The following is a 23941-nucleotide window of genomic DNA, read 5'->3' on the forward strand; positions in this document are numbered from 1 at the left end:
CACTCTTCCCAACAGGCAGCCTTTAAATTATGTGCCGTTTCATTAAACACATGCAAAAGCGCACTGCTTTGTCTTCAGGGAACTTTGTGAGAACTACTTGAAGGCGTCCAAACATAAAACACAGAAGCAAAGTCAAAAGACTAGCTTTCCTCTGTAAGTAAAAAGCTTTTTCTGCGAAGCAGGATTTTACTTGTGGTTCCAGACGGTTGATCTACTCTCTGTGTGTAAGGAGAACAAACAAGGAGGAGAAATGTCAGAGGGATAATTCAAAGGTAAAACCAGAGAAGCTAGATTGTGGTGGTTTGAGCATGGATGGTGGAAAGACGTAAGCTAAGTCTGAATTCCCTCACTGCCCCATAAACCAGGGGTTTGCAACTTGAAATACTTAAAAATACAATTTTAAAAAGTAACTTATTTTTCAGACTAAGCAAAACTAGTCAGAAAAGTCAAACTTTTTTGCACTCATTCAGAAACAGCATCACTCCACCAGACTCCAACTAAAGTACCCAAGATGCCCCAACAATCCATCAAGCTGAGCGGCTTTGTGGTTTACCAAAACACCATGTAGCACAGAAAATCAATTTGAGGTCAGTAAACACAGCAAGAATTCATTCATAAGGCCAATTGGATTATAAAATGGACTGTTTATTTATTTTTTAATACTTCAGGAATTTTAAGTTAATCTATGAAAAATCCTAAAAGGGTCATCAACTCTGACATAATTTCAGTTTGTTAGATTTATGAATGTCTGGCTGAGATGCACCACAAATAGTAAAATAAACTGTAAATTTCTATGTATGTATCCACTGCTACCACATTTGCTGCAATGAGATATGGTACAGGAAGTCTTTTATTTTGAAAAGAAATCATATGAGGCTCATAAAAATGAGAAAAAGGCTATTTTTTTCTTAATGTTTCTGTTTTATTTATGCAAAAATAAAAACATTTAATTTATATTTATCTGAATTATAAGAATAGCATAACTAGAAATTAGTATCTTATTTTTCTAAAGGGTTCTTTAAAAGTTGAAGGTCGCAGATCCTAATTCCTAAAACACTGCATAGTAGACTATCTATATATCATTATTTTATTAGTTTTTCATATTAAAATCAAAAACAAAAAAATGAAAAACAATTTGTTTATTCGTTTTTAACTTAAAATCAAAAACAAATTGCTTTTCATTTTTGAGTTTCATTTGGAAAAAAATGAACAAATGATACACGTATTGTAGACGTAGTGCCCTGAATTTTAATGGAACTTATATTAATGCTCACTACTTATTTTTAACACTGAATATGACATCACCATTGGCCAAAAAAAACCCCAAAACAAATGGATATAAACATTTTACAAAAACTTTTTATGAATCTACACAGTTTTGATGATAAAAATGTGGATAGTTTCTAAAATATAAACTAAAAATACATTTTTTTTTCTTAAATGAGAATGCAATGCATTTTGGTCTATATTTGATAATCTTGTGAGCATTATAGCAACACTAGTTTTTCACAGACTTCACAAATTTCCTGGATACTAGATTTTGGAATTATAGATTCAGACACCTTAAGAAAATGCAAATTCCCCATAGGACACTAGGTAGTGATTGATTCAATTAAGACACATTTTCTAAGTAGATGTTAAAAGAAGAACAGATAGGAGACTTTTCGATTTGGGGAAATAGGACAAGAATATGTGTGATGGGGAAAAAAAGACAAAAACAATCAAAAGAAGAAGCACAGTCAATTTAAAAATCTCTATTTTGGATGTATATTTTTTAAAGTGTTTTGTTAAATAAAAAAATGTCCTTTGAGGTGAAAATGCTGCATTCTTGAAAAAAAAAAATTGGTTTGCTGATGTTTTATTTTTCAGAGGTCTAAGCTTACTTTTAAGCTATCAAATATTGAAGCAAAAATGAAGAAAATGGGCACAAAAGAAACATCAGCTTCTGATGAACGATTGTTCTTCTGTCCGTGTCCCACAGCTTGATCAATAAGAGAATCTGTGTGGGAGAATGATTGCCATTGATCTTTTTTTTCTTCCTTGCTTGGTGGATTTTTTTTCCTCCCATCCTTTGGGAGTTGAAGGGCTGTGAAATTCACAGGACTTATAACTCAGAATAAAAGGGAATATTAAGACACTAAGGCTTTCTGGCATTATTTCATATGTAATCTATCTTTTGAAGTTTTAAGAGAGTACTTATCAGACACTCCAAAATCTCCTGCCTCTTTTTGCAGCCTGTATTTGTATGTGGAGGAGACCTCTTGTTGAGGCTTACAACTAATTTAGTGTGGAGAACGTGCTTAGAAAATAGGGGCGTGACCTTGTCTTCCCCTTGTGATGTGTATTTTTCTCCTTGATCCCCTTTAAAGGATGGTAAACATTGCTGTGTGGAGGAGGAGGAGGACACTGTGGGTTCAATATGTGAAGATGGTGAGAATAGAGCCTCATTTTGTTATTGTTTTGTTAGAGCCAAGGGTTTGTATTTTTCAAAATAAAAGCATAAAGGTGTGACAAACAACAAAGCCACCTGAACTTACAAATTCATACTTAACACATAATTTGATGTATTTATTAAATTTAAGTCTATTTTTTAAAATAAATTTTGCATTTAAAAATGTTTATATTTATAAAAACAAACTTTAGAATAAATAGAATGGAATGCATTTACTGTCATAATTAGTGCAGAAACAAAAAGTATAATGAAGCTCTATATTGTTAATTTATGTTATGTTGGTTTACTGTAAATTTGCTAAATTACTGCAATGATTCAAGACCTTACACATATAAATCTACATGTGGAATTCTAACCCTAGGGAGCCCAAAAACCATTTTCTTCTGGCTTTTAAGGTTAATTTGACCACATTTTTTTTGTTGTTGTTGTTCTTCATTAATTTTGGTTAACAGCAATTAATAGCAGCCCAAATAAATAAATCTATAAAAAGAGAAATGAACAAAAGAAAAAATTGCCAAATTTGATTCCATAGGATTTCTGGGATTAGAAATCCACTTCAACATTTTTTTAAAAATAAAAATAATGCCAAATTTAGCCAAAATCAAAAAAAAATCAAAGTCATTTTCAGGGACATAGTTTCTGCTGGGCAGCAGTAACCTCCAGCAACCCCCCCACAAAACCTACAAATCTCAAATGGAAGGAAATTTGGATCTGAACGAGTCTGATCGCGCCAGAGTATTAAGATTTGAGTGTTTTCATTACACATTTTTATTCTGATTTGATGTTTTTTATGAATATTTGTGTCCATGTAAACACAACGATTGTCTCCCACTAGTTTACATCCCGTCACACCTCCAAATTATCCAGTTGAACAGTTTTGAGCAGCTCGGACAAAGGGAAACAAAGACGTACATGGATCTATTTCACACGTGTCAAAGTAAAGGCCCGGGGGCCGGATCCAGCCCACTGTGTAATTATATCCGGCCCGTCAGATCATTTTATTTTATTGTTAAAAATTACCTAATGTTATCTTGTGCTTATTTCTAACTTCTATAATTTTTTACAAAATTTATATTGGTGGAGTGTAAAATACTGAAAGTAAATTAAGGTTTAAGCTGATTTATTCTGGAATAATGCCTGTTTTTTCATGGTTATGTTAAAAAATCGCGTTTTCAAAGTCTTAAAAATGTAGTTTTAGTGTGTTCAATAAATGTTTATCCTGTTTGGCCGAAACCTTATAGGTAGGTGTCTTTTGGATTTTGGCCCCTTGCGTTGATTGACTTTGACACCACTACAAGTGGATGTATCAGAAAGGGGCGGAGCTGGGACTATTTTCAACGTCACAAATACAATCTTTTTCAAACAGCTTTTTCATGTCTAATCCTGAATCATGATTTGAAATATTCAGAAATGCAAATATATATGTATAAATGTCCTCCATCATCAGAAAAACGGAACTAGAACATTCTAAAAACACAATTTTCCTCATCAGAGTGGGTCTTTCAGTGATTTTTACGTAAATAAACACGTTTTTTGTGTCTATTTTTCTCCACAAAATGATTTTTTTGTTTAGTTGTGATCATAGAAAAATGGATTCATGCTTCAAAACGACACATTCATAGAAAGAGAGAGGCGCTCTGGCACCTCCTCCGCGTGATGTGACAGTACGACTCCGCCGTCCCCTCCTCCTCTTCCTCCGTCTCCTTCCCACTCGCCTCCACATCTCTTCATCACTCCGTCTGATCCGCTCCTCCTCCCTCGGTCTCTCGCTTCATGGTCTCATCCTTCTCGCTCCTCATCTCTGAACGACGACATGCTCCCCACGTGAAGTCCGCCAACTTGCAGGATCAGTGGATTCCCGGTGAAGGAGCGGCGCAGACAGATGCTCTGACGAGGAATAACAAGAGAAAAAAGAAAGAAGGAGGAAGAAAAACACCACGCGCGCGCGCACGTTGGCTTCTTGAGTGCCTTGGTTTAACAGAGCAACAGCATGGATCTGTCATTCATGGCCGCGCAGGTGAGACGCTTCTCCTCCAAACAACTTTACTCCTGGTTTATCGATCCGACGGGTGTGGCTGAGAGCTGCTTCATTTGTTGATTTAATGAGGATTTCCTTTTATTCTTTGACTGGAATTAGGAAAAGGTTGGATTACCATGATTTTTTTAAAAATAATTAAAACACACATATAGTTTATAACTTAAATAAACCTGGAAGTATTGGTTTTTCTATCACTCTTGCAGTTTTGAAAGACTTTTATTATTATTTTTTTCACTTTTGTAGATATTTTCTTCTAATTTGGCAATTAGGTCAAATCTCATTAAGAACTAATTAGCATATTAATGTGCATAATAATCGTAGCTTAATATAAAGCAGTGCTGAATCTTTTAATAATTGTTTTTAGTTTAGAGTTTGTTTTTGTTCGTTCATTTTTTAGCAACTAACTGGAGGCAAATCAATAAATAAATAAAAATAAAACAGAAAAATAGGGAAATGAAATTTAATACAACATAAAAATTAACTCCGTGAGTCCTCCAGGTTTAAAGATCCAGTCCAATTATTTTTTGATGATTATAATATTCTCTTTTGCAGAATTATGCCTTTTATTTATTTATTTATTTCCCTTTTGCACATATTTTCTTCCAATTTAATCGCAAAGTTCAAATAGCAAAATTGTTTTTAGAATTAATTTGCATTTTTATGTGCCTAATCATCGAGTAGTTCTTCATCGTTTAGGAATAAATTATTTGAGTTTGACATTTTTGTTGTTGTTTGTTTATTTTGGGTAACCGGCTGCAGTCAAATAAAATATATCACAGAAAAAAAAAAAAAAATGAAATAAAAACTACAGAAAAAATCTGACTCCATGGGCTCTCTTGTGTTTTAGACCGATTTGAACCATTCTCAATGCAGAATTATACATTTTATTTATTGATTGATTCACTTTTGTAGAAACAGAAACAGAAGAATCTTATTTGAAAGTAGTTTGCATATTTATGCAGTTCTTTATCCTTTAAGAATAAATCAATTTAGTTTAGAGTCTGACCATTTTTGTTGTTGATTGTTCATTTTGGGCAATGACAATTCACTGCAGCCAAAAATAATAATGAATTCATTCAAATTAAATAGAAAAAAGTTAAATGCATTTTAAACTAACAGGAAAAACAGCCAAATTTGACTCCATGGGTCAAATTATAAAATTCTCCTTAGCAGATTTATACATTTTGTGTTATTTTTTTCACCATTGCAGCTATTTTCTTCTAATTTAACCACAAAGTCAAACAGTAAAATTTAAAATAGAAGTAATTTGCATATTTATGTGCAAAATCATCAAGCTTAATACAAAGCAGTTCTGCGTCTGTTAAGAATAAACATTTTTTTGCTTAGAGTCTGACAATTTTTGTTTTCATTTGTTAACAATTTAGCTTAGAGTTTGTGATGTATATATATATATTTTCTGTTTCTGAACTCTCTACCGTAGCAGACTATTTTTAATTCCACTTACTTAACAACTATATATAATACTAACGAGTTTATAGACATATCTTTGTACTTTGCATTAGCAGCAAAGGCTTTCTAATCTTTTTTTATTTTTTTCAAATCAAGAGCCTCTAAATAGAAATGCATTGGAGCATGGACCCGTCTGAGATTACATTATTGTTCCCTCTGACCTGATTATAAAAGAGGTGGAGTAAAAGTCCAAAAAAGCATTCAACTGCTTCCTTTCATGCCCAATGAAGAGCAAAAGTACAAGGCAGAAACAAATCTACATAATGAAGTTTTAAGCAGCTGTAATAGCCTGCTTTAAATAAATAAAAGACCGGTGCAGTATCTTGTCTGTTTAAAAGGTAGAGCCTAAATGGCAGGTTTAGGAGCCACTTAAGCCAGCTTTTCTATCTTTCTTTATTTGTTTTCTCCTGGATTTTATGCTTAAAAAACAGTCAAAATTGTATGAGCTTTAAAAAACAACGTATTGAGTGACAGCTGAAGGTGTAAAAGCAAAATCAAGAAGGAGTAGTTCATGAAAAGAGTTTTGAAACACATCAGTGTTTGCTTCAGGTGCTCAAAATCAAGATGTAAATTATTACCTTCCTGATGGAAACAAGTGAAAATGATGTTTGTTTTGAACAGAACCTCCTGTACTTAATTGAACCATGTGATATCTAGAAATAAAAGTACCTCCAGCTATTGAGGAAAGAAAATGAGTTTTTCCTTTATCTCCTTCTGATATACACGTTCCCCGAGCGCACAAATCAAATCAAGCAAAAAAATAACAGTTTGACAGAGGTATCAGCAGGACACTTCTGCTCATTTGTAAGCCGTAAATCAAGAATCATGTAGCATAATGTCTGCTCAAGAGTTTAACAGATTGCTGGTTGGGGATGGCAAAGCTCAAGCTTCAGTGTTTTGTTAATTAAAATGATTTCTGGAGCAATAAGCTGGAAACAAAATGCTTGGATTGATCATTTTCCTCTTAATAGAAATGTAAAATGTGTTACTTAAAGAAGCTATAAAGACAGGAAAAACAGTAGAATAGGATCAAAGGTTTCTTTTCGTTTAAAGCTGCTGGTGCTGTGATGTATTGATCAAACCAGTACTTTCTAAATTGATGATTTTTTCAAACCCAGAACACTTGAAGATGCAGTTTTCTTTCTTAGTGCATTAGCTGTAGCTTTGAATAAAAACATGGATTATATGTTGTTTTGCTTTGTCAAGACATGTTCCTGAGTAAAGCTTTTTTCTTGGAAAGTCAAGATTTTATGTAGCCTTTTTCCTTTCTGGAAATGGGTTGAAAGCATTTTTAAACCAAACCCATCAAATCTTGTTTTGTGTTTGTGTCAAAATTGACCTCGTTTTCAAGTTTAAACATGTAATAATTGCTTTTTTTGGAATGAGACTTCCTCTAATCCAACTATTTTAATGCAACAAACTATATTTTTACAAATTTAGTAAATTATAAAGGTCTTTAAAGAAGAAACATTTGTGGTATTATTAGTCAAACATGACCCAACAGAGAATAATGGAGACCCACTCCAATGAAAATCATGTTTTTGATGTTTTAAACTTGTTCTTGTAGCATTTTTCTCATGATGGAGAACATAAGAATTTACGATTAAAACTGCATTTGAGAATATTTCTTTATTCAAAAATTGATGGATCCGCAGCAGATGAAAACCCACGGCCAAAGTCTCCCTTCTTTTCTACAATTCTAAATCCTCCACTTGTAGATAAATATATCAATTTTTATTAAATATAGCCGAATAGTTCAAATTTTACTCTTTGCCCCTGAAGTGCAAATCATATAAACAAAACACTCGACACAAAACATTTTAAAGATTACAACAAAAATGTAAAAAGCAAAATAAATTATTAAAAAAAAATGTGTTACATTATAGAATACAAAACTAAATTCAGAAACCAAAACATTAAAAAAGGTAATCATTTTGGAAAACAAAAGCAATTTCCTGGAAAAAAAGAAGAAAAAAAAAAGAAAAACAACATTCATTTCCAGATGACAAAATTAAATGTTGAAAAATGAAAAACATTTCGGAAAAAATTAAATATTCAAAAAGGAAAATCAATAAGAAACTGTAAAAGGTAGTTACTATATGGGACATTGCTGATTGGATCATAGTTTCCAGTCTTGTTTCTTGCCAATTAACTCCTCAATACAGCCATCATCCAATCAGCGATGTCCATAAGTACCAATGTTTTCCAGTTTTTATCGTGTTTCGTTTTTCCAACATTTCATTTTGTTTTCTGTATTGCTTTTAAAAAATATATATTTAATTTTTTTTGTCAAGAAATTAAATTTGTTTTCTGATTTTTTTCTCGTTTTTTTACATTTTGATCTCTGAAATTAAGTTTATAAAGTGTAATGCTGTTTTTAAATGTTTGATTTGCCTTTTTATTTTTCACTTTTGCTGTAATCCTTAAAATATTTTAGTATCAAGTGATTTATACTTCAGGGCCACCGTAGCTGCGGGTTGTGGGAAGGTTTAAGTTAATGGGAGAAAGTGTAAACAAAGGCATGCTGGGATATCAACATATAGGGCTACTTCTGCACCAACCCAGGGGCGAATTTCTACTGAGCTGCTGCTGCTCTGCAGAAAATATGTCTTAAGGTTAGTTGGTTTTTGCTAAGAACTGCATACTTAAAAGACCACTTCCAACATTTTTGCCATTTTTGTAATTTAATATACATACATTTTTATTTGTGGCCAATTTGAGGTTAAATGTGACATATTCAAGTTTGGGATTTGAACCTGCTGACCAACAAATGTGCAGACTGTCTCAATCTGAGTTGCACTCATCCTCTATTCTTTTGTTTTTGAAAGCCAGTCTGAGCTGCAGGTGTGCAGCCTGTAATGTAATCATGCTCCTGAACATGACTGACAGGCCTGTCTGTGGGCAGATCCCATCTCCACAACTGGCATTTAGGATTCTGCAATTTCACTTGAACAACTTGCTCTGGCTCGATCTCTACTTTCCTTTTCATTAGCAATGATTGAATACTTCTCTTGGTGTCAAAACTTGGGTGTAATTTTAGCATTGTGACTGCTACCTTCTTCTTTGCCCTTCGGCTGCTCCCTTTAGTCGCTGTATCAGTGAATCATCCTCATCCATCTCATTCCATCCGCCTCGCTCACACCAACCACATTCATGTCCTCCTTCATTACATCCATGAATCTCCGTGTTGATCTTCCTCTAGACCTCTTTCCTGGTAGCTTTAACCTCAGCATCCATTTATTGTCCATCCTCTCAATGGGACTCGATCTGGCTTTCCTGTAACTACTGGAAAGAAAAAGCAAGTATTGGAATATAGAGAGCGCTTCTTGGAAAATCTTTGAAATCTTCACTCAGTTCCAGTTTTCTGCTCAACAGCAGAAACTAGAATATTAAAAGCGACTGGTCTCTTTTCAGAACTGAATTAACTTTTTATTATAGAACTCTGTTTAACAACTTCTGTTGAGTGAACGTAGCTCTGCTGCATGAAAAGCAAATTATGAAACTCTGTCGTCTATAACTTTGAGGTAATTAAGGCTCATTGCAATGTTTTCCTCTTGAGACAGAAATCTAATATGCGACTCCAACATTTCACCAGATATGGGGATTGAGGTTCTCAGCAACAGAACAACTTTGGACGACAAAAGTCCTGCAGCGTCTAATTTGTGACATAAAACAGGAAATCTTGTTCATCTTCCAACTCTGTCGTTTATGTTTTGTTAATAAAAATTAGAGTAAATAAAATGGACCATTACCTCATCGTAATGGAATCTAAATTGTGTAAACAGATTATATAATACAACTGTGTCCATTTTTTAATCAAAGAATCAGTGTTAAAACAGCAATAAGTGTTCATCTTTCATTTAAAACACAGTTTTCAAAAATATAATTTATTATTTTTAATTAAATGTCATGACTGGTAAAACTAATCCACGATGATAGAGGTATCATATATTCCCAAGAGATTTAAACATCATGGTTTGGTTAAAATTATACCTTTTAGCTTTTGATTTTTTAATAACTTAATATAAAATATATAATATAAAATAACATGATTAGGTTTGGGTTTATGTTAATAAACAAAATTATGGTAAGACATTATTTATTTTAGGAATTTGTTATAGTTTTTTCATTCTAATACCTTTTATATTAAGCTGCACATATTTTTTATGTCTGGAATGTTGTAATTGTCCAGTTCAAACTCGCAGGATCCATCAAAAATATGTTTAATAGTTTGAACAGGATGAATTTAAAAAAAAAAAAAACTTTTACAACTGTCAGAAAACACCTATCCTAAATAATAGATTTCTGTAAATATTTTATATTTTTATCAGATGAAATACAAAAGAACATTTTACAGTTGAACACCTGCAAAATAACAGATTATTGTGACTTTGTTTCCTTCATACAAAATGCATTATATTTCCTTTCATTTCTGCTGCTTTGAGGTTCTTTGTTGTTTCCAAAATCTCTGTCTCTCCCTCTGGTCACTGGTGGGAGCAAATTTCTCTACTGAAGGCACTACATCTCCCAGCAACCCCAGCGCACACTCCCCAGCTGACTCTCATTGCCAATCACCCACAGGACACTTAAACACTGCAGGGAGCCCTACTCTGTGTGAAATAGAGAAATTTCGATCCGAAAGAGTCTGATTGGGCCAGAGTATTCCGAACGGCGTGTTTACATGACCCATTTCTGTTCCGACCCATTTATTCCGATTACTTGGGGCCATGTAAACGTAACTATTGTTTGTGCCTGTCAGCCTGCATACCGAGCATCTCTTCTTGACCTGATCCTGCTTTGTCTTTGATTCTGCTTGTTTGCCGCCTGCCCCGACCCTTGCCTGGACCCTGACTACTTTGGTTGCCCTCTGATGCTCTCATGCTAGTTTTTGACCTTTGCCTGCCTGACTCTGATTTAGCTTTTTGGACTTTTAGATGTGTTCCTTTCTGAGCAAACAAACCTGCTGCAGTTGGAACCAGCCGTCTGCCCGTTTGGGTTGCTGACCATGCTGCAATGTGATTTCTGCCCAGTGCTAAAGTATGTCAAAGTGAAGAAATTCAATGTAGTGCAGGTTTACGGGTTCTTTGTGTAGTTTATTCTAACTTCTTCCGGAGTTTTAACAAAGTTCATTCATGAAACTTCTGTGAAAAATGTTATAGAAGGACCACAACTTTTCCCACTTTTTCCACATATAGTCACATATGACCAATTTTCATCCGTGCAATATACACTAATTGTGCATAGCGGCAATGATACGTGGTCTTTAGATCCACTCATTAGTTGTTTTTTAAGAAAGCTAATTAAACCAGCTGTATATACAGTACGTAGAGAAGAACATAGAAGTATTTATTGTGGGTTTCACAAAAACCTGTCAAAAAGGAAAATATTTGTTTTCATGACTGCAATGTCAAGAAGTGAGTAAGAGATAATATGAGCCAAATCCTTGCTGGCTTCCCAGCCCACCTTTCCTTCATCTCCTCACCTAAGAATGTGCGTTAAGAGATTAATTTATCTGAAGTTGCCTTTTTTCATCCTTTTGCTCTTCCATCAGGTCTTACTGCATTGCCAGTAAATCTCTAGACCTTGGCTTTCTCTGAAACATGACGGCTATGACCGACCTTAAAGACAGAGAGAGTAGTGTAAAAAAAAAAAAAAAGAACGAAGTCTGAACCCTAAGAAGTAGTTTGTTGTGTTGCATTGGGCTGTTATGGAACACCTGATTCTGAAAATATTGATCTTTTTAAGATATATATATATATTTTATATTCTTTATTAAAAAAGCACTCTATAAGACAAGAATATACAACCTTTTATTGACTGTTTCACATTTAAGCTTAATAAAAAATACACATTTTTAAATATAAAATAAAATATTTTAGATATGCAGTGTTTTTTCCAGAACAATATTTATGAAAATAATTTGCATTTGACATTAAGGCTTCACTGTTTTGAAATGGAGGCTGAGAGCAGTTTAATTCAAGGTGATTTTAGGTTGAGTGTTGAGAAAAACAAATCTTTCTCTTTGAAATCAAATGTAATTTTCAGAGGTAAAGTCAACTCTTTATATTCTTGACCACTCAGAATCCTCATTACTGATGTGATGGAAACATAAATACACACTAAAGCAAAATATTAACCATGCCTCGCCTATTTTGACGAAATCCATTTGGATTAAAAGCAACAGAAGAAATCAGGTATTAAAAATGGGCTTGACCAAATGGACTTCTGCACACCTTTTCTTTCCCATATATTTTTTTTTCTATTTCCATCTGCTGCAAAGATAAACTGTGCTGTGAGGGCTGTGCTTGTCAGAAAATGTCATTTGCTGATGATAAAGCTTAGGAGAATTAGGCAGGGTGGGAGCAGCTGATGTTAAGGGTAACCCTCATGTGTTTTAGAGAGACTTCAGCAGCATTCTGGGCATTTGGCCAGTGTCAGAATTGTTTCTGGTGACAGATCTGTCACAAAGAGCAGCGGAAGCCTCAAGGCTCTGACCACCAAAAAAACCCTCAGACTTGTCATCACCTTTACACACAAGTAATTATTTCAATTTTTCTAGGGCTGGATATTGTGAATAATTTCCAGAATTGGTTCAATTTTATCCAGCAGAGCCTGGATCAATTAAATTCCATCTTTTTTCTATTTTTCCGATCCCCTTATTCAATTAGATTCAATTAATTTACTCATTTAGACACATTTGTTTAGAAATACATTAATAATCTCTATATATGTTTAGAAGATTTTCATATTAATCTGATACTGTTCACAAGTTGTAAAATGTATCAGTGAAATTATAGTGTTATTTTTAATTCCATATAGAGTCACATGGATTCTCAAACGGAGAAGCTCCAACAATTGTTCTGTTTCTCCTGGAGGGTGTTTTAGTTTGGCCACTAGGTGGCGATCACAAATTACACTTTATTTTAGAAGAAGAAAAAGTTTGAGCAAATTACTGTTATAGACCACAAATGGTTACTTTAAAAATATTTTTCCTTAAAAGAGTTTGGAAAATTCCTCTACTTTTATGGATCGATTATTTATTTATTAAGCTTAGATAAATTAATTGATTAATCAACCCAACCCTAATTATTTCATTCATTCTTTCCACTGGGTTATTCTCTGATGTTTTTCCTTCTATAACAAACAATTACTCATTGATTTGGTGGCCTTTACTCATTCACTTGTAAAAAAGTTTCAAAAAAGAAACACAAGAGCAACAGAAAAATAATATTTTGTCAACCAGAAAATGAAAGACGAACTCAAAACACAGTTTTAACCTTAATTTTCTTTATATATGTCCTCCATCATGAGAAAAATGCTACAAGAACATGTCAAAAACACTACATTAAAAATTGTAGCAAAATTACAAATATCTAAATTTTGTCAAGAAATTAAGGTATTAATGTTAATAGAAGGATTCTTTAAGACGAAAACATCTGTGCACTCACTGGCAGTTTGAAGATCTTGTTATCTCACTGCAGAGTCTCCATATGTCCTTCCTCTTTTAGAAACAGTCTCCCGGTTCCTATAATGTGGGTTTATTTGAAGAGGGTAATAATGGCACACCAGCCTTTTCATCTGAAGGAGTTCATTTCCCCTCTGGCTCGCGTTCTCTGCAAATGTTTTGTTATGAGAGCTGTTGTCTCAGGGCTGTGAAAACTTTCCTGAATTGTTTTAGGCCTTTCCCACTTTTAAGACCCTGGGGCGCCAGGAAGAGTTTCAGAGAATAACAGAGCAGCGTTAAGATGAAACTTGGACAACAAAAGAATATTTTTATTCGTTTGCGTTCCTCTGAATTAGAAATCTGCGTGCGCATATGCACTACCAATCAAATCCTTTTAAAAGAGATCGTTATTTGTGTGTCTGCACACAGTTGTGTGCAGAAGGCTAGACATGAAAAAGTTGCTAATAAGGACAACCTTCAAAAAGCCTTAAAGATATTAGACTGCTGGACACATCTCCATTTATAGATGATTTTCATAGCCGGGTTGAAGGAGAGGTCAGGCTTTTTTACAGCGCGCCCACTTCATAGTTTACTCCCACTTAACGGATGCGTAACCCAATGAAAGAACAGAGACGGCGCGATGGAACAGAACAAACTCGATGTGCTTGGAATTGTTATAAGGCTGGTTGACAGATCTATAAGTCTGCGTCTGTTTGCCAAACCGCAGTTCATTAAAGAACTTATAAGTGGAGCGAGCAGATCCTACACAGTTGCTTTTAAATGAGCACATTCTTTCAAGTTCCCTTTCTGCTTCAGTGAGAAATCTTTTTGCCTCCAATGAGAAGAATCGACTGACTAACAAGAAAGCACTTTAATTATTTATTTCAATCAAATTGCTGCGGGTTTGTTCGTTCGTTTGCTTGATTTTTAGGGTATGATTAATAAAAACACCACGATCCAATTCAAATATCTGTTCTGCAGCAATGATTATTTTTTTGTATCATTAGACTAAGTTATGATGGTGTTTGAAGTGATACCAACATAGTTCATAACTTCTACACATGGATTGTTGTTTAAATACTTTTCAAACTGTAATTTTAGATCAAAAATGCAAACGTTTTGTGCTGAGTTTGTTTAAATTCCTTGTTTAGTGTGGAACTTTTTCTGCAAACTTTATAAAAGTAATCACTCCTGAACACCAGATTAGTCTCTGCTTAGCTTTAATTATGTGATTTTAAAGCTTTATGTGGTATGTGACATCTGTTCCATCCTAACTCTTTCTTATGTAAACATTTGTTTAGTTACACAATTTGGTTTCTAAAAAAAAAAAAAGAAAAAGAAACATTTTAGGGAATCTGGGGTGTACCCTGCCTCTGCCTAATGGTGGCTGGGATAGGCTCCAGCAACCCCATGACCCCAAAAGGGTTTTACAATTTTGGACAATCTTCTCTCTGTTAAGGGCTGTAACATCTGGAACAGTGTACCCCTCCCCCTAAGGGTGTCCAATTTTTACTACATTTAAGAATCAATTTGGCTATCATCCATACAACAATGTACACACTCTTAAAGAGCCCATGTCCTGCTTCCTAAATTGCATGAAGCTGCAAATGGTAATAGTTAATGTCAGTGTTGGATGCATTTTATATTTTGACTATTTAAATAGTTTCATTATAATAGAAAATTAATCAATTTACTTTAAAGTTTTTGATAAACTGTGTAGAAACTACTCTACTACTATGTACTATTTAGCATTTTTACTGTTTTTGTGTGTTTTTTTTCTTTGTTGTTGGCTAACCTACATCTGCTCCAGATGCTACAGTTGAAAATTAGTTTTGCCTCTGAATACCTTGTCGATTCGCGTTTAAGTGGCCACGTTAAATAAAAAGTCTATGGAAACGTGTGCGATCACGCTTGGGGTTGTGTATCGCTATGCAAGTTTTTTAGCCTGGTCACAGCCCTATGTACAAATTGGGCGTTCATTGATCAGGCACTAAAAGTTCAACCGGTTGAACTCTTTGACGCTTAACACTGTGATCAATCAGGGACTTGGATTTGGTAGTGACGTGTGGGTAGCGTCCTTTTCATAATGCAAAAGTGCCAACTGTAGCAAACACGATCCCAAAGAAGAAATTACTAATTGCAGTTTGTGCCCAGTTAGATTAATATGACATCAAGACCGACATTTATTGGAACAGAGCTGTGAAAACAAAAACCCTGGAGAATATTTGTGAGATTTTCACAGCTGTGACTTTGTGCACCAAGTTTGTACCAATTGTAGTTAGTGGCTGAGCACTAGTACACAGTAGAAAAGCAAAAGAAGAAGAATCCCCTCCCTGCCGCTACCTGCGTGTCTGGTGCTATGAATGCCAAGCAGCCGTCATAAATGCAACACAACATTGTCACGTTTGCAGAAATATTCATTAATGTGGACGTTCCCCAAGGGATTAAAATGGATGGAAGGATTACTGTTTATTCTCACATTTCGTATCCCTTTTTTTAACAAGGAAAAAATAAGTTTGATTGTGCTTTTTTCTCATTTGAGGACTCAAACAAATGCTGTTTGTTAAAGACCAGATTTGATATTCTACCAAACATTTTTGTGTGAACATGAATTAATTCAAAGCTGGAGGGGATTGTTGAATAATTAGCATAATTACGAGCTATGTTTTCTACATGTTGTTGCTTAGTCGCTGTTTATGCATTATCCCAAGTGTTCATCTTCAGTGTTTTGTTTTCTGGCTAACTTGTGTGAGCACTTTGTCTATTCTCAGTTTGTTGATTTTGTATGTTAATGAACCTCATTTGCTTATTGTGGCAATAAATGTCTTACTAACATCCAATAAAGACATTAATAATGTTTGTTAATATGTTAGTAAAACAAAAATAACCAAGAAATAAACCTTAATATGAAAGAAGCTTTTAAACTCAATTAAAAATAAAAGCTAATAAAAGAAAAATGTTAGAACTGAAATAAATAAGCTTTGATAGACAAAAGAATGATTAACTAAAGCAGAAGCAGCTGTGGAGAATTGAGACGAAAACCTGCTGTGACTGAGGAGAAAACAGCAAACCTAACAGAACTGAAAACAAAAATCCTGACAGCATCTCCGAACCAACAAGACTTTAAACCTCACTATCTAATTTGCATCCTGTCACACTGATTAATTTATTCATTAATTTATTTTTGTAGACAAAAATAGCAAAAAATGTTTTCCATTAAAACCTTAAAAAACTTCAATATCAACAAAAACATGGGAAAAATATAATATATGCGAAAAAATAAAGTTACAAACCAAACTGTTTTTTTGAACATGTTCATTTCTAAAATGAAACAGTTCTGTCTTAAAACTAATGCTAAAAGGATTGGATTATATAGATCTAAGACAAAACTTTGGATCAGAAGTCTTTTTCAATGGGTGTTGTAACAGCAACCAGAGAGGGAGGGGCTGCAAATGTATCTACAAAACCACCATGCTGTCCAAAAAGCTTACACAGTTTCCCGGTGTTCTGTACATTCTTACTTGAGTGTAGACATCCTATCTAATGTTTTGAACTTTATATCGAAAGACGTCCTGCGGAGAATGAAAGTGGCTTGATGGACTGTGACAGCCAAGTATGAAGCAATATCGTTTTTCCCTGACAGACCGAACCCACTAACTGCATGATGTTTCCTATATAACTGTGCCTCGGGTATTCTGCAGGTATGAATAATGTATTCTAGCATAAATAATCTATTCTCAACCCATCAAGATGTAATTTCAAAGCGGCTCCATCTCTTGTATTGATATTGTACAAAGTGGAACTGGACAACGATTTGGGTTCAAGAGGGTTGTATTGACATGCTAATCACAATGATGCTCACTCTCATGTTCCTGACATAAAAGCACACTTTACATGCCCGCTTCAATTTAGCTTTTGAGTTGTTTGAAGGAGTTATGGGAGAAAATTGTGGATATTGAAGCAGAAGTGGGTGTTTGATCTGCTTTGGTGAAAGCTGCTGAAGTGGTGAATGTTAGGAGGAGATTATATGCTGTTCAGAGGAGGTGGGGACCAGTAATTTCCATTTGACATCAGTTACACTCGCAGCCTAAAAAGTTAAACCTGAAAATGCAAAAACACCAACGAACATCGATTAAAAAATGACTTCACAACTTTATCTTTGAAAATGAATTCAAAAGAATAGAATAGTATCATCAGCATATATGAAGAGTAATAAAGGTACTTGGTGTCAGTCAAGATACATGAAAATTAAGTATAGAGTCTGATGGAAAAAGTTAATTGTCAGTTCATAAATGTATGTATAGATGGATGGAGAGAGAGAGACAAATAGATAGGGAGATTTAATGTTTCCCTTTGTTTTCCCATTGAGCGGTCCGGTCTGATATTTTTAGTGATTCCATTGTTAAATTGGCCCCAAAAAAACACTACTGAAACGTACCTCTTTGGGGCCCCCCTTGGAATGGTTGGGGTGGAGCCACTGTAGCCACCCGTTGCTTGACAGAAAGTGATGACGACATTAGAAAGCGCCAATTTAAGCTAACGTTTCCAACGTATTTAAGCATTCTGGTTTTTAGGGTTCCCTGTCTGCACTTTTGGTCACAAGTCTATTATTGGAAATGCTTGCAAACAACAAAGCCTGGTCTGCAGTGGAAATGCAAACATTCCATCCTTGGTGACGGTGTGATATATGGTGACCTTGAGGAATCCATTAAAAAAAAAAAAAAGAAAATTCTAGTTGTTGGACTACAATGACACACTGATACTCTAGCGACTTACACCACGCATGCGCCTTGAAAACAAACCGCTCAGCGGATCGAGGCTTAACTGAGTGGAAATGTTTTCCAGAATTCACTGGACCGTACCGTACCAATCCTTGCTGTACCGTACCAGACCGGACCACTCAGTAGAAACAAGGCTTTATTGTTCTCAAATCCTACAGAAAAAAAATCTGAATATTTTTGGTTATTTCAAATAAATACATAAATAAAACATATTCAAGCCTCTTAAAAAAAAAAAAAAAAAATCTTAAAAAAAACGCTACAAAACAAGTGAATAGGCTTATTGCATCAGGCCAAGAAAAATACCTGTTAGTAGAGCTTCTATGTTACAAAGTGCTTTACATTTTGACTCTCTCTCTTACAGACAGATCATTTTTTTCTTGTTATTTGCAACAATAGAAGCATGAAACAGAACGCAGAAAGCAATAAATATAACTGCAGATTCAGCCTTTAGTTCACAGTCTGTCTGTAATAGATCATAGATAGTTTATTATCGTAAGAACATTGTTTCAACTAAAGGGTTCAATATGATATATGACACGAACCATAGAAATCTAGAAAGCTGGTTTTATTAGGGAATTAGATATTGCAGAAATCTTTCTTTTATTTTAATTCTCTTCATAATTTTAGGATTTCAACTGAGATTACTGATCAGTTTAAGGGACGTGGTTCTGCTTATATACATTTAATGTGTCTAAACTTTTTTTGAATTTATTGAGTGTAGTACAGTTTAAGCAGAACATTTATTTTTATTTATTTATTTTTTTTTACTAAGTTTGTCCAAACTAGAACATATAGTGTAAGATGTCTGTCTCCTGTGACTTTTTGCATATCTATCAGTTTTTTTGTAAGCATTACATAGGATCTAGTGGAGTGTTGTCTGGAATTATTAAGTAGAAAGGTACCAAAAAGACATTACATTTTTAACGTGGTTTTGATTAGCTTTACTCCTAAACCTTACTTTCTTTAAGGGCTGCGGCATTCTGTCCTCACAAAAACATCATTGCTTTGTTTGATTTTAAATCCATCTTGGTGCATGACACAAATCTATTTATTTATAAGAGTGATTGATGGTCTTTGCTCAGAACAACAAACCTAAAGCCAACAAGCACATATTTGTTATGGAAAAATGTGCACTTTTTCTGATTTCTTTTTGTTTTTGTGAGGTTTTCCCATTGCCTAATGCATCACACAATATACAAACACTAAGTAAATAATCCATAAAAGTCTCATTTTAAACTAATGTTTGAAAATAGAAAACTTGGAATAATGTTTATATAGATCAGAAAAATGGATTCTTGTCTACATTTTTGTTTAAAAAGCACTGTTCCTTACAGAAATATATATAAATGCAAAAAAAGTGGAAAGAATGTTGAATCACTGAGAGCATAGACAATGATTTAAAAATATGTGTTATATAAAGTGATTAACTGTAATAAGATTAAGTGCAATATGAGGTAAACATTTGTTGAAGGTGCCAGATAACACAACCAGAAAGCAAAACGAAGCTAAAGTATTGAAGATTAGAGGATTTACACTGTCATTTTTGACATCCTATCTTAAAGGGAGGTGCTGGTGTCCTAAAATACACTGAACCAATTTATTTGCTACAAAATGAAGCTGTAAGAACCACAATATGGACGTATGGGTCGCGCCCCCTCTGTGTCACTTTTTGATGATTTGGGTGTTGCCATCTCGCCTTTTTTTTTACGCTTTTTGATGTTCCCATTAAACCACAGATCCCTAACCCTTGGAATGCGGTAACTGACATGGTACCAGGTTAGGGTACTAGTACTGGATCAGAGTTAGGGTACTGGCATCAATCTAATTCCTCGTCCCAGTACTAGACCGGTAGATGTCCCAACGGTTGGGGACCCCTGATGAACGTATGCATTTTTCTCTCTGTGGCCAGGTACCATGGAGCTCTTGGACCGGTACCAGGTCATGTTCTGTGGGCTGGGGACCCCTGGTTTAATGGGAACAGCCAGCATGTCAAAAAAAACGACACATTCTCCTCGTCATCTTTTGACATGCTGGCTGTTCGTAAAATCAAGGGTTTTCAACCCTCGGGATGTGGTACCGGATACGCACTGGTCCTTGGGGCGCATCAGGTACCAGTACCCTAACCTTAATCTGGTACTGGTTCTCGTCCAGTATCGCGTCTAGTACCGGTTTGGGTCCGATGCTGCATCTTTTCCAGTGTCAGGTTAGAGTTAGGGTATCGGTACCAGACTTGGGTATGTGTTGCGGTACTGGACTGGACCAGTGATTTAATGGGAGTAGCCAACATGTCAAAAAAAGATGACTTGGGGACACCTAAAACGTAAAAAAGGGGTACTTAACCAATTACAATATGCAACAACTTGGGAATGAGAATGTGTTGCAAAACACGATGAGTTGGGGACACCCAAAACGCCAAAAAGTGACACAAAAAGGGCCCAAACCATATGTCTATATGTGACAAGTTATGAGTAAGAAAGCTTTGACCAATTCTCTCTACATGAGTATACAGATCTTGAAATGTTATGATCTAATGAACTGTAAAACTACTAAAATAATATACAAAATTCACATTATTGTGCTCCCCCATTGCAATGTAAAAAGCTATTTAACATTAGAGACAGCAAGTATGATCTCAGGGTGAACACTAGCACACAAACTCAAAAAAGAAATAGTTGGGGTTGTGAATTAGAACCAAATAGTTTATTTTTGCATTAAAAATGTTTGAAAACAATAAATATTTCATCAAAATAAATACATGTCAGAATATGCACTGGAGAAGGAAATACTGTAGTTACTTCAAAGTTCCTGAAAACACTACTGTAAGTAGGCCAACACGGCACACGTGACAACATTTATGACACTAACCTACCTCATGCACCCACAGGGAAAACACATACAGTAACCACTCAAAAATGATGATGCAAATCTGCAGGGGAGTCTTACATAACCTTTTACAGCAACAAATTTTATATTAGATACATATTCAATCACTTTTGGTGCTGAATGTGTAATAAGAAAACCACATCAATGCATTTTAAAGCTGTTCGGTTTTCTAAATAACATTTATTTACTGTAGTGCGTTCCTCGTTGCTGTAATTATTGCATGGAATTACTTTATAGCAGAAACTCCGGCTTGGATATAAAGTTAAAACTATGAGGTTGAGTTAATCGGGTTCAGTGAAAGATTTTTGGAGTCAAGAAGATGACCTTTTCTCACAGTGACGTCCCCCTTGTATGAGATGAACTGACAAGATTCTGCAACGTTAGACGGTTGAGAAGCTCTAGAATAAGAGAGCAATGAAAAGTGTCAGTGTGATTACATTTAAAACAATTTATAAAGGGTTGCACTTTGATCTAAATTGTTATTTTAAATTCCCACTCTGATTATAAGTTGATCAATTGTTAAAGGGAGCTTATGGCTTGCCGTAGTAGCCTCCACGTCACACTTACAACCTCTTTCCAGAGACATTTTTTAATCTGCTCTTGATTTCGCAACCATTTGAATAAAGAAATATAAAAAAAATGCTATTTGAAGCTTGATTTTCTTTATAAATGTTGTCCACCATAAGAAAAAAGGCCACAAGAACGTGTTAAAAACAGAAAAATACTCAATTTTCATTGGAGTGGATTGTGCTGTTGTTTGAATGATGATTTACATATTTTTTTGCATACAATTCGATATTTAAACTTGTGTGTCAATTCAAGAGATAAACTGTTGTTGCATAGATGTAGGTGTTAAACTAAAATATGTATTTTGAGAAGGATTGATTCCCATATTTGTACAGAAAATAAGACAATTGAGATGATTAACAAAGCAAATTCATTAAAAGAAAACACCAAACTCATAATAAATGGAATGATGGAGATGCATAGAAGTTTAGTACTAAAAAATAAGGCACACCTGTCATATGTAGGACATTAAAGCACTTTTAACATTAAACCTCACAATGATTCCCATTGAAGCATTTTCAAAGTCCCTAGTGTGCATGACGCTGGGACTACGGAGAAAATAACAAGGGGATATTTTGCTTGAGGAAATGACGTGTAGTAAAACATATAGAAGATGAGGAGTGACTGCTGCTGTGAAGTCATCGGAGCCTTGGGGAACCAGGGGAAGACTCAGGACCAGAAACACAAGGTCAGAGCAGGAAGAGTTACTGTAACAGAGACAGTTGAAGGTTTGGCCTTCAGGGCTGAATTATGTCATTCAGAGGCCAGTGAGGTGTGAACACGTCACTTTTCAACCTTGCTTTGTTTTTGATGGGGACATGTGACACAAGTTTTAGGCAATAAAGTAAATTCAAGTGTTCTTGTTGCATTTTTATTTTACTGAAATATATGTTAAGACATTGAATCAGTTTTTGCTTCCATAAAAGAAAAAATTAAAATAAGTAAAACTTTAATGTTCTAATCTATATTTACTTGTAATCACATTTTTAAAATATGTCAAGTACATTAAAAACACTTAACATTTAAAAATAACTTGTTTAATTTTTGAGAAAAATGCAGCTTAATGTCTCTCTATTTGCGTTACAAGTGTTGATATTTGTAGAAAACTTTACTACTAATTTTGTGATAAATTAAGAGCTTTTACATTTTGTATGTACATATAATCAATAAAAGCACTATTTAAGATGTAAGGAGCATTGAATCACGTTTTCATAAGTTGCCAACAACATTACATAGCACTAGATCACCTGCCTCACTCTAGGAGAAATTACCAATAACATATTTGGGGGCTTGTCTGGGATATTTTATTTATTTTTTTTCTACCTTTAGGTTACATCCTTTGACAAGGCCCTGGATAAGGGTGTAACACAGATTAAGGGGCTTGTCAGGGTTTAACACATTATCCCCGCCCTGTTCTATTCTTGTCACTTTTGTCCACAGTCATCAGAACCTCCTGGAGAATATGGCGAATCTTAATAAGGTTATCCAGTTAGTGATATTAATATGTAATAATGAGGACCAATGTGTGCTTCTCCTTTGGGTGGAAGAGTTTAGGTATCTTGGGGTCTTGTTCACAAGTGAGGGAATGCCGAAGCGTGAGATTGACAGTTAAAGTTAAAGTCCCACTATTTGTCACGCAGCTAGGTGTGTGAAATTTGTTCTCCTTATTTGACCCATCCCCTGGGGGAGCGGTGAGCTGCAGACACAGCTGCACTCGGGAACTATTTGGTGGTTTAACCCCCCAGTCCAACTCCTTAGTGCGGAGTGTCAAGCAGGGAGGCACTGGGTCTTATTTTTGGAGTCTTTGGTATGACTCAGCCTGGATTTGAACCCACAACTTTCCAATCTCAGGTTGGACACTCTACCACAAGGCCACTGAGCTGGTCAATTGGTACACGACCCGCCATTATGGTGAAGAGAGAGTTGGGCCAGAAAGCAAAGCTCTCAATTTACCAGTCAGTCGACGTTCCAATACTCACCTGTGGTCATGAGTTCTGAGTCAAGACAGAAAGAACAACATACCTACAAGTAGCCAAAATGAGCCTGCTTCGTAGGGTGGCTGGGTGCTCCCTTAGAGACAGGGTGAGAAGCTTGGTCATAAGGCGAGATTCCACAATGGAGCTGCTGCTCCTCCACGTCAAGAGGAGCTAGTTAAGGTGGTTCGGGTATCTAGTCTGGATACCTCCTAGACGCCTCCTTGGGGAGATGTTTCGAACATGTCCTTCTGGGTGAAGGCTCCAGGGAAGACCCAGGACACGCTGGAGAGACTATGGCCCGATCCAAATACTCCCCTTCTCCCTCTCCCT

At 35.1% G+C, this 23941-nt stretch overlaps 1 protein-coding gene across 1 annotated transcript in view; it reads left to right on the forward strand.

Annotated features, from left to right (window-relative positions):
• Positions 1–3942: 3942 nt before the first annotated feature.
• The window catches only part of LOC112149453 (uncharacterized protein C14orf132), a 43325-nt gene continuing 23326 nt past the window's right edge, over positions 3943–23941 (forward strand). The window contains exon 1 of the mRNA XM_024277151.2: positions 3943–4469. Within this exon, the coding sequence (XP_024132919.1) occupies positions 4443–4469 (27 nt within the window). The 5' untranslated portion in view covers positions 3943–4442. The remainder of the gene's footprint in view (positions 4470–23941) is intronic.

This window comes from Oryzias melastigma, linkage group LG22 (genome assembly GCF_002922805.2).
Source record: "Oryzias melastigma strain HK-1 linkage group LG22, ASM292280v2, whole genome shotgun sequence".
Lineage (NCBI taxonomy): Eukaryota > Metazoa > Chordata > Actinopteri > Beloniformes > Adrianichthyidae > Oryzias > Oryzias melastigma.